Genomic DNA, 15558 nt, shown 5'->3' on the forward strand with positions numbered 1-15558 from the left:
TTCAAATTCCATTATTAGAGAAAATAAAGTAGACCAGAGAGAAAGTGTGTGTGTGTGTGTGTGAGCAGCCCATAGTGTGTTTCTGTGATTATATCAGTGTGAAAAATAATCGGGTCCACATAGCACTTGATACTAATGTGCTTTGGCGTTTTATCGTGTCGTATCATATCTGCTATCTGCAGCGAGACTGCGGTATATCCACTGATTTAATGAGTGTGTGTTCTCAGACTGGAAGCTCAGAGGAAGGTAAAACTGACACGATATGAAGAGACAGCCGTAGAGGTTTATCCCTCCCTCGTTCCTACTTTCTCCAAACTTCTCCTACCATCCTTCACCTCATCTGTCTCTCGAACTTCTTCACTTCTGCACTTAATCTCTCTTCTTCTCCACAAGAAGCACATGTACAAGTAAAAGGCAGTTCTTTTGGAACTGATGTCAGAGCACAGTGTGGGTAAACTACACACTTCTTTAACTGTAGTTTTCTTTTTTTTTTCATCCATCATTATTCTCATTCACTCCCACTCCCCCCTTCATTTTTATACCTGGTAAACTCAACAACCACCCTAATTGCATATGCAATCACCTAGCGATACCTTTGCAAACAATATATACACATATTATAGTGACAATGTAGCAAACAGCAGCTAAAGTATAGGAACACCTTAGCAACCACCTAGCAACACACTGGCAAAAATCTGCTATACCATAGCAACATTTTAGCAACCACCTAGTCATTTCTTAGCCAACAATTGTAACTACTTTACCTTCACAATCATTCTGTGTTCCTTTTAAGAAATTAATAATAGATTAATATGTTTCAATATACAGCCATCATTCATATCCAAATACATATCAGACCTGCAACACATTGCAAAAAAAGACAAAATTGGGGCAATTCAACTATTTTTTAAATGTCAACAAGTGACTGTAACAATAGATTTGGCACAAAAGCAGAATCCAAAAAACACTGGGTGTCTAGGAAGAAAAAATAGGCAGAGGACTTTAGGTACCACTTTTAAATAAGACTACCTTTATAAAGGGGTTATGAATGGTTTATAGAGAAAATTGTTAATGGTTATTAATTAGACTGCAAATATTTAAAACTCATTAATAAGCAGTTAATTAATAAATAACAACATAGATAGAAATGACAACAGTGAGTTAAAACATGGCAAAGTAGTGATTCCACACTCATTTCTACTGTCAAACCTCAGATCTTTCCAGATACTGATCTTACTTTGTGTTTTACATCCATCAGCATTAAACCTGTCATATTAATATATTTGTAAGTATATTTAACTCTTTACTATAAATTAAATAACTCAGTTGAATTAAATGACTAAGCAAACAACGGATCACTGTTGCCTTTTTAATTGATGTGTTGTAAGTGCTTATCAATGGTTTTAAGGCATTTACAACCTAATCAATAATGCTTAACAATCTAGTTTATAAACCATTTATAAAGCGTTTTTAAGGGTAGTCTTATTTTAAAGTGGTACCGGACTTTAATTTGTCAAGAAATTATTTATTATTATTATTATTATTATTATTATTATTATTATTATTATTATTATTATTATTATTATTATTATTATTTGTAGTTATGAACACAACAGCTTGAATGTTTCATTAAGTTAAAATTAGGTGCTAGCTCCAGCCGGTAGCAATTTGAACATATCTACACTATGTAATAGCTGAGGACATAAAGATCACTGCGATTTTAAGTATTATTATTCTAAAATTAAGTCTTTTGGGTTTTCATTCTATTGTGCTTTTCCTACATAATCAAGAAAAAAATAGTAAAATGCAAAAAATAAATAAATAAATCTATTTACATTTTCAGTTAGAAAAGGTAAAATAAATGAAAATCTATTTACATTTTTGGGTAGAATAGGTAATTTGTATCCTGTGTTATCAGTGCAGTAAAGGCTTCAGGTCAGTGGTGATAAGCAGCATTTGAACCCACTAAAACACTATCAGAGTCAGACACAGTGCTGCACTTTAACACGGGTGACAGTGGGGAGTCGATGCTGCTGGCAGAGCTACAGATGGTTATTCTGATAGAGGACAGGACAGGAGTCAGGTTCAGAGTTGAGCGTTAAGGGGAGATTAGTGCAGATCCGAACTAGACCAAAGTAGATGAGAGACAAGCGCTTGTGTTCATTCTGCTACAAGCTGTACTGACAGCATAATCAATTTAAATAAAGATAAAGAGATATATGTAGTAAAGAGCATACGTAGTAAAAAAAAAACACATTTTGCATCCTATCTATTTCTTTAACAATAGTATTTCCTTAGAATTTCCACATGGGCTCCCTAAATATTGCCACTTTCTTCCTGAAAACAATCTTAAAGGTGTGCACAGTGTTGGGAAGGTTACTTTTAAAAGGTAATCCCTTACAGATTACTGATTACATCACTTAAAATGTAATTTGTAACGTAATCTGATTACTTTGGATTACTTACAATATTGTCATTTTTTAAGCCTGAATGAATGTAGCAACCACATATTGCATATTATTCTTTTATTTTTCTTTCCAGTTAACAAATAGATAAACAAATAAAACAGCCTTTTTAATCACTCTATAAAAATACTTATGAAAACATTTCATCAAACAATTTTATGAAACAATTCTATAAATTGATGATAAAACCATTAAAAAACATAAAAAACCAAACAATGTAACAACAACTGTACGCTATCTATTTGCAGGTTTGCCACCAGTGTTAATTTTGACAACAAATTTTGATTTAGTCTTAGTCATAGTTTTGTGATGAAAATAGCATTTAGTTTTAGTCACAATTTAGTCATCTGAAATGTTTTTAGTTTTAGTCGACTTAATGTCATAAGAATATAGTCTACTAAAATTACAGTAAATTTAGTCGACTAAAATGTAAAGGGTGTAAATGTAAATGCTTTTTCATCAGTTCCCTTGAATTATTAACTATACACTTATACGAAATTAAACGTTAAATAACCACTTGAGTAATACTGTTAATGTTTGAATGTGAAATATATTTATATATGATTTAATGTATATTATTATTATTATTATTATTATTATTATTATTATTATTATTATTATTATTATTATTGTAGGTGTGTGACTATATATATTTTACATTTAAATTTTTGCTCTAGAAATCAGGTCATAAAACATCTGAATAGTTAAATTATAGTTTAAACAGAGCTGTAGATGCAAAAATAGCTTTTAAATGATCTAGTTTTATCTCCAGCACTAACCCAGCACACCTACTGGAGCTACAGTCTATAAATGAGATCAAAAACACGCCTTCACACACTGTCCTGTAGAGATGCTCTCAGGATGTACTGAGAGACTTCATGAGTTAAAGTGAGAAACTTATGAGAAAGTGCTGTAAGGAACTTTACACAGACTTTTGGGTTCAGAAATTCACTTATTTTATTGTTTTATTTTGGATATATTATTGAGATTCTTTCTGACCTGTTCCTGCTTTAACACTAGCTATATCTTTCCCACTGTGAGACTAAACAGATGATCTGATCTTAATGAGTGAGTTCTGTATCAGTTCTGTGTTTTAGTGCACTGCCGAGTTAAACACACCATCAGCTCATGAAATAACATCAGCATTAAAACGCTGATCCCTGTATGAAGATCTGTGTGACTCTGCAGAAGCTGAAAGATTTGTGGTGTTTTTACCGGAGATGGAGTCGCTCCACACGGTTTACACATTATCTTGTTTTTCGCGACGTCAAAGGAGAAATATATCGCCTCTCCCCTCTCTATCTCGCTCTCTCTCTCTCTCTCTCTCTCTCTCTCTCCCTGCTGAACACTGTCGAGTTAACTTCCAGTCGAGCTCCGTAACGACAGGTTAATTCCCGGGTTTGTAACTGAGCGCGCGGCGCTACTGCAGGAGAGGCGGGTACTGATTGGATGACTACCCCGCTTGTCCCGCCTCTCCACCTTCGTTAAAGTAGCAGTGATTGGATCTCTTCCTAACTGGACCCTACCTTTCACAAAACTAAATCAGTTCTGATTGGATTTCGTCCCTGCCAAACATTTTCGTCTCGTTTTTATTCGTTGACCAAATGCCTGGGGTCCCGAGCTGGTCTAAGGCCCCCAGACAGGGACTGGTTATGAATTAAAGGCAGCAACAAAGTGTGTGAGAGACCGTTTAAATTCTGTCATGGTCAAAGCAGAAAAGTACAACAACACTGTGATCAGAATACTCTACAGGGGGCCCCTCCCACTAAATACTCTCAGTAGAATATAACCAGACTGGAACATGTTCAGCAGTGTCCATGCACACCAGCTGTTCACTGATAGGATAAACCTATCCTTTATATTTGACAATATTTTATTACTTACTCATCTTAAGTTTATTTAACTGAACTTGTATATAATTATATCTGTAGCCGAGCTCTGTCTGAACTCTGACTTGAAATGGCCCTGCCTTTGAGGATCAGTTATATTCAGTAATGCAACTTCAAAAGTTTCTGTGCAAAACTAAACCCGTAAGTTGACGATGCATAGAAGAGATGTTGACTTCTCTGAGCTCTGAGGCATCTAGGGTGGACCATCACACAATAAAAAAAAAACAAGTATTGTGGTCAGATGAATTAGTATTCCAGTTATTTTCTAGAAGAAATAACTGTTATGTGCAAAAAACAAGATCTTTCATGGTACATATTGGTGTAAGTACACTTATGTGATGGTAACATTGTAACATAGACAACACTGCCTTTAACCATACATGTGTTTTTCAATAAGACAATGTAAAACCACAAGCTGCACACATTACAAAGTCTGCACACATTACAGAAATATCTTTGTGAAGTGTTAATTGACCTCTCTATTGGATGTTACTCAGGCATTTTTCACAAAGAGTTGGTTGCTGGGATAGACAAGCTTATTATTGGGCAGTGGAGAGAGAAGACAGGATGAATGGAAGAGGAAGCACTTTGGGCATCAGGCCAACCATCCACTGTTAATGCCTTTTACTGACCACTTCCTTTTTTCTTTCTCCCTCTACTAAGCATTTGTCTTTTGGGTGTGTGTGAAATAAAGCCCATACCCTGCTGATTCTCTGTAACTCCCTGCTGCACACAGTTCCTACTTAAACTCCATCTCTATCCTGCTGTCCTTTTCCAGTCTGTGTAGTCCCTCAGCTCCTTTATTCCTCACTCGTTCCTCTTTCTCCTCCCCTGTTCCTGTAATTACAGTGCTGTAGGCCTGGCAGCAGGAATGAGCTGGACTCCTGCAGTCACACTCTCTCTCTCTGACTGTACTATAAATACAGTAAAGGCACAGTCACACACAGCTCCAAGCTTCACTTTACTCTGAAAGAAAGAGAGAGGTACAACTCTGAACATTCAAGATATGTGGCGACACTTATATAAAAAAAAAAATAATAAAAAAAATAAAAAAAACTTTAATGCCAAATGTATCATATTGGACATACACACACTATATGGACAAAAGTCCATTGCATTTAGTCCAATGCAAATGATTGCATTTAGTCACAACACAACAAGTTTTAAAAGTGTTGTGCCCTCTGGTTAATTTGTGCACTATACCTTGCACCAGAAAAATACATACAGATTTCTTAGATCCAAATGACTTGATTGCTTGAAACTCGAAGAGTTGAAATAGTGAAACAATTGTTTTTTTTTTGTTTTAGTTTGGTAAACAAAATAAATCATGTATTAAATATGACATATTTTAAATCATATGTAAGCATAAATGTACAATTGTATTTATTAATTTATATTGATTTTCCAATACGTAATCAAAAGGTAAAAAAGAAGAACTAGAAACTATAGAATTAGAAACAATATATTGTTTTGCAAGTTATTTAATGTTTCAGGCTTTAAAAAGTTAAAATACTTTCAAATGTTTAGCAGTTGAATGCCAATTTCTTTTACTGTATAAAGCTGCAGTACCACTTTAAAATAAGACTACCTTTATAAAGGGTTTATAAATGGTTTACATTTAGTTTATTAATGATTACTAATTAGGTTGTAAATGCCTTAAAAATCATTAATAATCAGTTATAACACATACATAGAAAGGGCAACAATATAGATGGCTGTGGGTTCACTATTGTAACAATTGTAAACCATTTATAAACCCTTTATAAAAGTAGTCTTATTTTAAAGTGGTACCAAAACTGCAAACAAATAGTATTAATATAAAAAAGAACATTACAAATAATAAAAAAAGTCCTGTAAGCAATTTAATGCAAAAATCACTTTTAGTTCTGTGAAGAACCATGTTCTAGCTATTATTAGATCACTGCAAATAACCTCTGCAGGATCATCTGTATCCAGGCAAGAGGAAGCCTAACAGGGTAGCATAGCATAATAATTTCCACAGTTTTCCAAAATAAAAGTATCACTTCACACTAATAACACAATGACTTATACATATTATAATTATTTGCATACATATAAAGTTATTTAGCATTATTTTATCTGTGTTATTTAATATGGAACTAAACTAAACTAAACTAAATATGGTTCCTCTATGGCATCAATCCTTTATTTCACTTTTATTTCTCAATCTTACACATACGATCTAAAATATGTATTAGCTATGAAAATAAATGTAACCAAGGATCTGCTGATGTTCACACACACACACACACACACACACACACACGCCTCCATGTCACCACACCCCCGTAATCCCGCATACACACTCTCACACAAATTCAGTCAGAAATACAGCAATTATGTATGCTTTTGAAGTTCACGAACGCTTCAAAAGAATTCCTTATGAGGTCAGTTTCTGTTTAACATTTTAAGTGGTGTTTGGTAGCGTTTCCTCTGCTGCAGCACGCAGGGCAGAAATGTGCCATAAATCCAAGTAAATGACAGTACGCCACACGTGTGCAGCAGATAACAATCCGGCTTGATAGCAGGTTAACTCACGCAGTAAACAGAGTTCTGATTGGCTCTTAACACCACGAGACACACATGCTGAGAGAAAACCCATATAAATAATTTATTTAAACGAGTGTTACTGATATTTATGCAAATGATGATGAATATGGATTTTAGAGACAATATTATGGATTTTGTAACAGGTTTAGTAGTAGGCCATAGCTTTCTGTATATTTTGTATACTGTGATAAATGATGCATCTCACACTTCATACATATATATATAGCACATTTAAAAATGCATATTAAAGAGTTGAAATAAAGTGGACATGTGGAGATGGAGATGGTGATTATTAATGCGCAGGCAGGCTGGAAAGTAACCAATCAGAAGCTTTTCTGCATCGTATGTAGAGAGCAGAGACTGGCGGGAGTGCCACCATACCAATAACTGTTGCCCACCTTTATGTAATAATTGAGCAATAATAGTATTAATCCATCATTAATTTGGCAGTTACTTATGCAGCACCACTGACTTTCCAGCCATTAAGGGGCAAACTAACCACATTACAACAGAAAAAGTGTAAAATTAATCAACCCTTTCAAACCCTGCGTCCAGTACAACAGACATCATGTATTCCCTTTTTTTAATGTTGTGTTGCACATAACACTAATTGAGACTACTGTAACTGTTGTCCACCAGAATAGAGAAAGGACCAGCCTATAATAAGTTTACAAGCCAATGAAATAGTAGGTTAATCACACCCACTGCACTGGAAAAAAAAAAAATAATAATAATAATAATACAATAAAAAAATGGCAGCCCAGGCATTAGGGAGTGGCAGCAAGGCAAGCAAGAGCAATAAGAGCTAATATTTGCTTATTTTATGTAATTAAGAGGTTATTTTACTTTGCAGGAATGGTTTGTTGTCAAATGCATGGATGCTAATAAAAAAACACGTCATATTGAAGGCAGCACATGCTGATTTAAGATCTTAATGTACTTTTCTGAAATGTACCGACACAACTTCCATAACAAACACCATGACAGACACTGACTTCTTGCTGATAACAGTCTGGATGGTTCTTATCAAATCATGAAAATGATATGTAATACTGAATTATGTGACAACAGTACATGCTTCCACTGTGTGATGGTTTATCCCTGATGTGTGATGTTTGATACTGTTTGAGGGTTAGGCTTGTTCTCTACCTTATTTTGGACTAAAATCCCATAAACTGTTTAATGATATTATGAACTACAGACGGGGGAAAAAAAAAAAAAATATATATATATATATATATATATATATATATATATATATATATATATATATATATATATATATATATATATATATATATAATTAAGAGGAAGATGGATGATCACAAGCCATCAAACCAAACTGAACTGCTTGAATGTTTGCACCAGGAGTAAAGGCATAAAGTTATCCAAAAGCAGTGTGTAAGACTGGTGGAGGAGAACATGCCATGATGCATGTACATTGTGATTAAAAACCAGGGTTCCTCCACTAAATATTGATTTCTGACTCTCTGACTCTTTCTGACGTGCTTTCTTCGCATTATTTGACGTCTGAAAGGCCTGCATATTTTTTTCTTTTTAACATTTTCTGCAAATAAATGCTCTAAATGACAATGTTTTTATTTGGAATTTGGGAGAAATATAACCCTATACATAGCAAAATCAGAGGAACTGATTCAGAAACTGAAGTGGTCTCTTAATTTTGTATATTTTATTTTTTGGTATGTGTTGAATTAAATAAGTCTAAGAAAACATAAGAAACACTATTCTAATCTGAGTTTGTACTAATTGTAATCATATGAAAGACCCGAGTCACTGCTCAGTCTACTTAAGGTACTGTTTAATAAGGCTGTGCTGAGGCATGAATCCGTTTCATCATCTTTAAGAGAAAGAAAGATTGTTCTGACCTTCGTAATGATAATAAAGAACCTCAATTTCAGAAGTCCTGGGTTGTTCTGCAGTAATGGCTGATCATACGTTCTACTCATAAACACAGACGTGAAGCAACTTCTCCATCAGAATCAAGCTCAGCAGTGACTGATCTGCAGGAGGAATCAATTACTGATGAGACGGGAGGGAGAGAGGGACTGCAGTGCTGGATATATCAGCCCTGCTGTAACACAAACACACACAGATAATTATCACCTGCTGTACATTCAGGTGGGCTGAGCTCAGTGTGAGTCCACCTGCAGAGAGACATGAGTCAACCTTCCCTCACACTGAGAACAACCCTCCACACACACACACACACACACACACACACACACACACACACACACACTGAGATTTCTAGCACTTTCTCTCTCTCACTTTTCTCTTTTTATCATCTGTTCTCTTTTCCTATTCTTTTGTTTTTTTTGTTCATGTCTTATTTTGTTTCTGACATTCTCTTTACTTCCATTTCACATGTTAATTCTGTTTTCTTCTATTCATTCTTTCTTTATCATATCTTCTCCCCACAGTCTGTCAGTTTATTTAAAAACAATGTTTACTAATCTTTCCTTCTGTTTTTTTTTTCCATTTCTTTCTTTAATCACTTATGATCACTCTTTTCTCTTAGTCCCCCTTACTTCTTTTTCTATATTAATTTTTCTCATTTATTTTCTGATCTTTGACATTTGCATACTTTTTTATCTTGTGTTCTTTTTCTACTAAACAATTTAAAATATTTCCTACCTCTTATCCTCATGGTTCTCTCTTTTCCCTACTTTAAAACAAAAAAAAATGTTTCTCATTTGTTTTAGTAATTCCTACTGTTTTTCTCACATTTTATGCTTTTTCATTCTTTTTTTTCACTTTGTCCTTATTGTCATCCTCTCTATTCACTTTTCTGTTAGCCATTTTTTTAGTCTTTCTATTTTATTTCTTTCCTTTTTCTGTTTATTCAGTTGCGCTTTTCTTTAATTCATTTATACATTCTTTCTGCTTTTGTAATCAATCTCTTAGTTTTTGTTCTTTTCCTTTCTTTTTTCTATTCTGTCTTTTCTGTTTGTTCACACGTTTGTTTTTCTTTTCTTCTTTGTTTCTTCTTCCTCCCCTTTTCTGCTATGTTTAATTATTTTCTCAACATTATTTTCTTTTGTTTAACAAGTTTTCTATTTCCTCTCAGTGTTTTTTTTTTCTGTCTCTCTGGGTGAAAGGGCATGACATTGGCAGCGGGCTCTAATGGCATCGTGAGTCGGCCATATGTCTGGTAGCACTGCCGCTCTGCACCGCTGTGTGAACAGTGGTGACGGCAGAAGGAAAGAGGGTGGGGAGGAGAGGAGACTGAAGACGAAAGTTTGTAAAATGCCAAACGTGATGCCAAGCTTGGAGAGGGTCACCATGTGTCACCAACTCATGTGGGCAAAGAAACAAGTGGAGGTTATGGAGGGCTTACAAGAGTCCTAACAAATGCACAGTGGGTCCTGTCCAAAAGTCATATATGTTAAGAATAATTTGCATTGTGATACATGTACAACAGACACATCACATGTGCAATGCATATTCATCCACTGTTTGAGGTTCTTTCCAGACAGTCTGATGGTACAGAGCTAATGCTAGTGTACTGTAGATAGACATATGTGTGCTCAGTGTTGGTCAGAGCTTTCCTCACACTAACATTCTGTTATTTGTTGTTTGGTGCATGCTCTTGCAGCAGCAGCTCATGGAATAAACTGGACTGTAGTAGATTTTGTAAAGGAGGAACTTGGTGGGAAAACAGTAATGCATAAACCATATTTTATTCATTAATAGCTAAAATGTGTTCCTTTTTAAGTTGTGGAACATAGCAGTCCTACTTAAAAATAATTTTAAAAAATCCTAACCTTTAAAAAGCTGTGCTATTGGCGTGGACGATGTGTCCGTGTACTTTGGTATGCAGACACTTCACAATATGCAAATCAGACAATCAATAATACCGCCCACTAGTGACGTCTAATCATCTGTGTCTCACCGCTATCAGAGGCACACTGCTGCTGCAGCATAGACCACTAAGCTTTCCCTCCTGCCCCGCCCTCTAAACCCATACATCACTGCAGTGCCCTTCTCAGCATTTTTCAAGTTTGAGCTGGGGGTGTGTGAGCAACAATCCGGGGCTTTAGTTACCTTTTAATTCTGGTATTAAAGGTTGCACTATATCTGTAAAGGTGGTCTGAGACACACATGGTTTGGGGAAAGGGGGTGGACTTTAACAGAACTGTACATGACAAAAAAAATGACCAATGAGAGGTTAGGCAGAAAAACATAGGGGATTCTATAAAAAAAAACAGACCACTCAGTAAATGACTATTTCTCTTGATCTTTTTGTTAGTCAGTGGATAAATTAATAACTATGTAATCATACTGCAAATAAATCAAATGTAATGATTAATCTGTCTTTTGTAAATAGAAATGCAGGAGATGTAAATGTCTATCTTCAAGGTGATTCATTGCATAAGACTGCTAAAACAAATCCACAGCACTGAACTGAATGCAGCAAGTTACTGCTATTTATGGCTTGTAAACCCTCACCTAACAGTGTCCATTTCTATCTTTTCCAGACACTCAGCGGGTGTCGTAATTCCTCTGTGATGCATGTTCTACTTTTCAGGTTCACTAATGAGTGAGTCATAGTGCCCCCTGCTGCGCAAAAATTGTAATTACTGATGATATTTCATATCAGTGCCTTTGCATTACTGTGTGAACATTACATAATGGGTGTACTAATAGAATAGACTGGAAAATGATGGGGTAGAACCCCATGTTTAACCCCTTCTGGTCTCATCACTGACACTTTGAACAAAACTATCTGGTTTCCAGTAAGGTTACCTATACAGACCTCACATTACCATGTTATCTGGAAAGTTCATTAATAGGATATGTGTATTGAGAGGAGGAAAAGCACTAAAATGTCAGAGCAGCTCGCCTCCTGGACCAGGGCTGAGAAACCCCATCCTAAAATACTATTTAACTGATGCAGTTTAACTCATAGGAGTGTATCCTAATCTGCAAATTTAAAATTATTTAGACATTTTACATATTTTTAATTAGTGAAGTCAGATTAAATTAATAAATATATTCACACATTTAACCTTCACCTGTCTCTGTATTCTGAGGTTGGGCCAGGGAGTTATATAAATAAAAAACTCTACATAGATATGAGGTTTTTGCGTGACAGTTATCATATTATTACGTAATTTATTATGCAAACTGTTGAAATTCAGGATGTAATAAAAATCACACTTCAGCATATGAATAGAGGAACTACTGGCATCTAGTTTTGTTTCCACTTCAGAAGATCAGGGTGCATAAAAGAACCAGGGGCACTAATTGCATGCTGTTATGCATGCAAATGTAGCTAAACTTAAAACACACTCTCACTCTCACACACACACACACACACACACACACACACACACACACAGACACACACATACATACGCACACAGGTATCTCCCCTCTGAGTGTGACTTACCTTCGAGCCATTATGAACACACAGCATGAAATAACACATATCACTTACTATATCATTATATCCCTGCACATGTCACAGCAGTGATAATGTGTGTGTGTGTGTCAGTATTATATGCGTGAGTAATGTGTGCATGTGTGATATGAGTGTTTGCAAGTCTTCCACTTTTCATTAGTGATAATTGAAATATAGTTGAGGTTCACAGCATGTGAAAAGAGAGAGGGAGAGAGTAAACAAGAGATAGGAGATACATTCAGACATATAGAGAGATAAAAGTGAGAGAGAGAGAAAGAGAGAGAGAGAGAGATACATATACATAGAAAGATAAGAGTGAGAGATAAAGCCATAAAGACAGAAAACCGATATGGAAGTGAGACAAAAAAAGAAAAGAAAACAGAAAAGAGATAAAGAGAGACAGAAAGTAACAAAGAAGAGGCATAGAAGGATGTATATGATTGATAAACAAAAGAAATTCAGAAATACATCAAGAAAGAGAAAAGAGAAAAGAGTGAGAGAAAAAGACAGAGTAAGACAGAAATACACAGAGAACAAGAGAAAGAGAGAGAAACACTGAGGCTGAGGTAGGTAGATTGATGTGTAAAAGAGAGAGAGAGAGAGAGAGAGAGAGAGAGAGAGAGAGAGAGAGAGAGAGAGAGAGAGAGAGAGAAAGAGAGCATGTGTGCTGTAATTGCGATAAACACAGAGAATCACTTACTGAGGTTACAGTCTATCCTGATACAATCTGGCGGGAGAGAGAGTGAGATGGTGAGATTGAACCGAGGAGAAAGAAAAGAAGGAAGAGGAGAAGAGAGACAGAGAGAAGGAGAAAGAAAAGACAACATTTTACATCCTTCAAGGTACATTCTGCAGACATCCGAGTTCACTGGGCTGGGCCACTACCCGGGGACACGCCTCGAGTCAGAATCACCCTTATCCTTTACACTCGTTTACTCACTTCTTCTCTACTGTCCTTCATCCCACCATCTTGCCCTTAAAAGTTCCACCAGCTTTGTATAATGTAGAATGCTGCATATCAGTATATACAGACTATATAAACAGAGTGATGAACTTAGACGATAATAAAAGGCAATGGTCTGTAGATTTGACACACTCTCTATGTGTCTAAAGGTTTGTAGACACCCAATCTAATGAATGCTACTTTAGTTAGCGGTGCACTCAATGCTGACACAGATGTGCAAATGCACACACAGAGCTTGAGTACTAATGCCAACTGAATAGAGAAATTGAGTCGATAAACGTCAACCAATTGGCACCATTGGCAATGCCAGGAATGGCCTATAAAGGAGTATAAAGCCTTCATACCAATTTATACCAATGTGGAGCTATGGAACTGTGTTCCCTGGAATGATGCTCCATCAATACTTTTTTTATTTATTTATTAGGAGTGAGGTTGCATGGTAATTTTCCAACATCCTGATTTCATTGTACCACAGTACTCGAAATTTATAAAAAAGAGTAGTGTGAATAGAGTAGGTACCATAAAGTACTTTTGTCACTGAATGCAATCAGATCCTTACAGCAATGCTGGAAAAATCTATTAGAATTTTTTTTTTTTTTTTTTTTTTTTTACATTTGTTGAACACTAGAGACAGTTACTCCAACAATTATGTTACTTTTGTCAATATAGTGTATTAAAATTGCTCTAAAAATAATGTCTAAAATAATAGAATTCTAAGTTATGGTTGGATTAAGATCAATAAACTCCTACTTAATTTCACTCTTAGCACAACTCACTTACTCAATAACTTCTAATTGTCCACCGCTTAATAATTTAAACCATTTATTTGAGTTGTGGAGCTTAATATAAGCCATCATAATCACTTTCTTACTCCGTTTGTCACCTAACTAAGTCTAATTCAAGCTGAGTTTTAAATCAGACAGTGATCAGACTGTCTCGCTGTGTGGAGCTTTTGGGCAACTGTGGATTTGCCAGCTAGAAATAATACAGGCAAGGGTGATCTGCACACTTCAGCCAAAACTGCAGCCTGCTACATACTTAAGACATCATCGCCAGCCCTGTAAATATAATTCATAAATATTTACTCACTATCTCTATATGCTGCATTAATATTAATGCCACACATTCATTTCATAGCTTATTTAGTCCTAAACTTACAGCATTTGACAGGGCAGGCCTGCAGTGTTTAGGCTAAGTAGTTTAATTAGCCAAGCTTTGCACCTCCAGGCTATGAGGGTGCTCCTCAGCTATGAAATAGGCCAGGCTAATAAGTAGGGTAATGTAAACAGCCAGCCCTGGACCTTCAGTATGGAATAACAACAGCAAACCACACAGATCAAAGATGGCGGCCATGCTGTAGATCCAGTGTGTAATTTTGCTGTCTCTGTCTCCGTCTAGTGGCTGGAGTCTGTATGTGCAAGCTGCTAACGTGCTGATGTGTGGTCTCGAGCTGTCAACCGCTACGGAGTAGTGATGACAAACAGCCAGGGACCAGGCTCACTGCTGGAGAAGGTGGAGACGGAAATATCACAACGTTTCAGCGTTTAGATTGTTGTTGAAAGCATGCTGTGAATGCCAGAAACCACTCCAGATATCACTTAGTGCAACCCAAGCTTTTACAGCCTAGCAAATGTGTTTCATTTTCACTGAAAATGGAATTCTGAGAAATGCTAATGTGTTTTATCCTTTTTTTTTTTTGTGTGTGTGTGTGTGTGTGTGTGTGTGTGTGTGTGTGCGCGCTCATTTCCCACCATTACACACATCATACCACTGCTTGACATTTGATTAAGGAGATCCTAAAGATGTGATAGCTCTCCAGGAGGTCCTGATATTCTCCCCTAGCCTCCTGTGAATCCGGATAATTATCTCCTAACAATCTAATCCCTATTAGTGCAGCTTTAATCGTTGTAAGATAAGCTAAGTCTGTCCCTGTGTTCAGTTTGTGTTGATTAATTACTCGGCTGTCAATCCCACAAGCGGAAGGATTAGGCTAAAAGTTAACGTTTGCTAATTAGCAAAAGCAGAGGTGCTAAGGCTCGGTCCGCTGAGGTAAGCACATAAGCATGTCAGTTTGGCTTAGCGTTAGCATTAGTAGATGTTTGTACGGTATGTAGCAGCTTTAATTTGAGCTCTGTTTTACACTGATTTAATGTCGCATTTAACTCTGAAAACTAAATGTTAAACATCCAACTAGCATTACAAAATGTAATATGTTTTAATTTCTACATTTTATGGGGTGTCAGT

General features: G+C 36.0%; 1 protein-coding gene across 15 annotated transcripts in view; it reads right to left on the reverse strand.

Annotated features, from left to right (window-relative positions):
* Window positions 1-15558, reverse strand: part of LOC103040758 (neurexin-2) — an 848474-nt gene that overhangs the window by 399178 nt on the left and 433738 nt on the right. For 11 of the 15 annotated variants that reach the window (XM_022681896.2, XM_022681890.2, XM_022681895.2 and 8 more), the window contains one exon: window positions 13051-13077. The exons of the other annotated variants lie outside the window; for them this stretch is intronic. In XM_022681896.2, coding sequence (XP_022537617.1) covers window positions 13051-13077 — 27 coding nt within the window. The remainder of the gene's footprint in view (window positions 1-13050; window positions 13078-15558) is intronic. 15 annotated transcript variants of the gene reach the window in all.

Source organism: Astyanax mexicanus, chromosome 25, assembly GCF_023375975.1.
Source record: "Astyanax mexicanus isolate ESR-SI-001 chromosome 25, AstMex3_surface, whole genome shotgun sequence".
Taxonomy (NCBI): Eukaryota; Metazoa; Chordata; class Actinopteri; order Characiformes; family Acestrorhamphidae; genus Astyanax; species Astyanax mexicanus.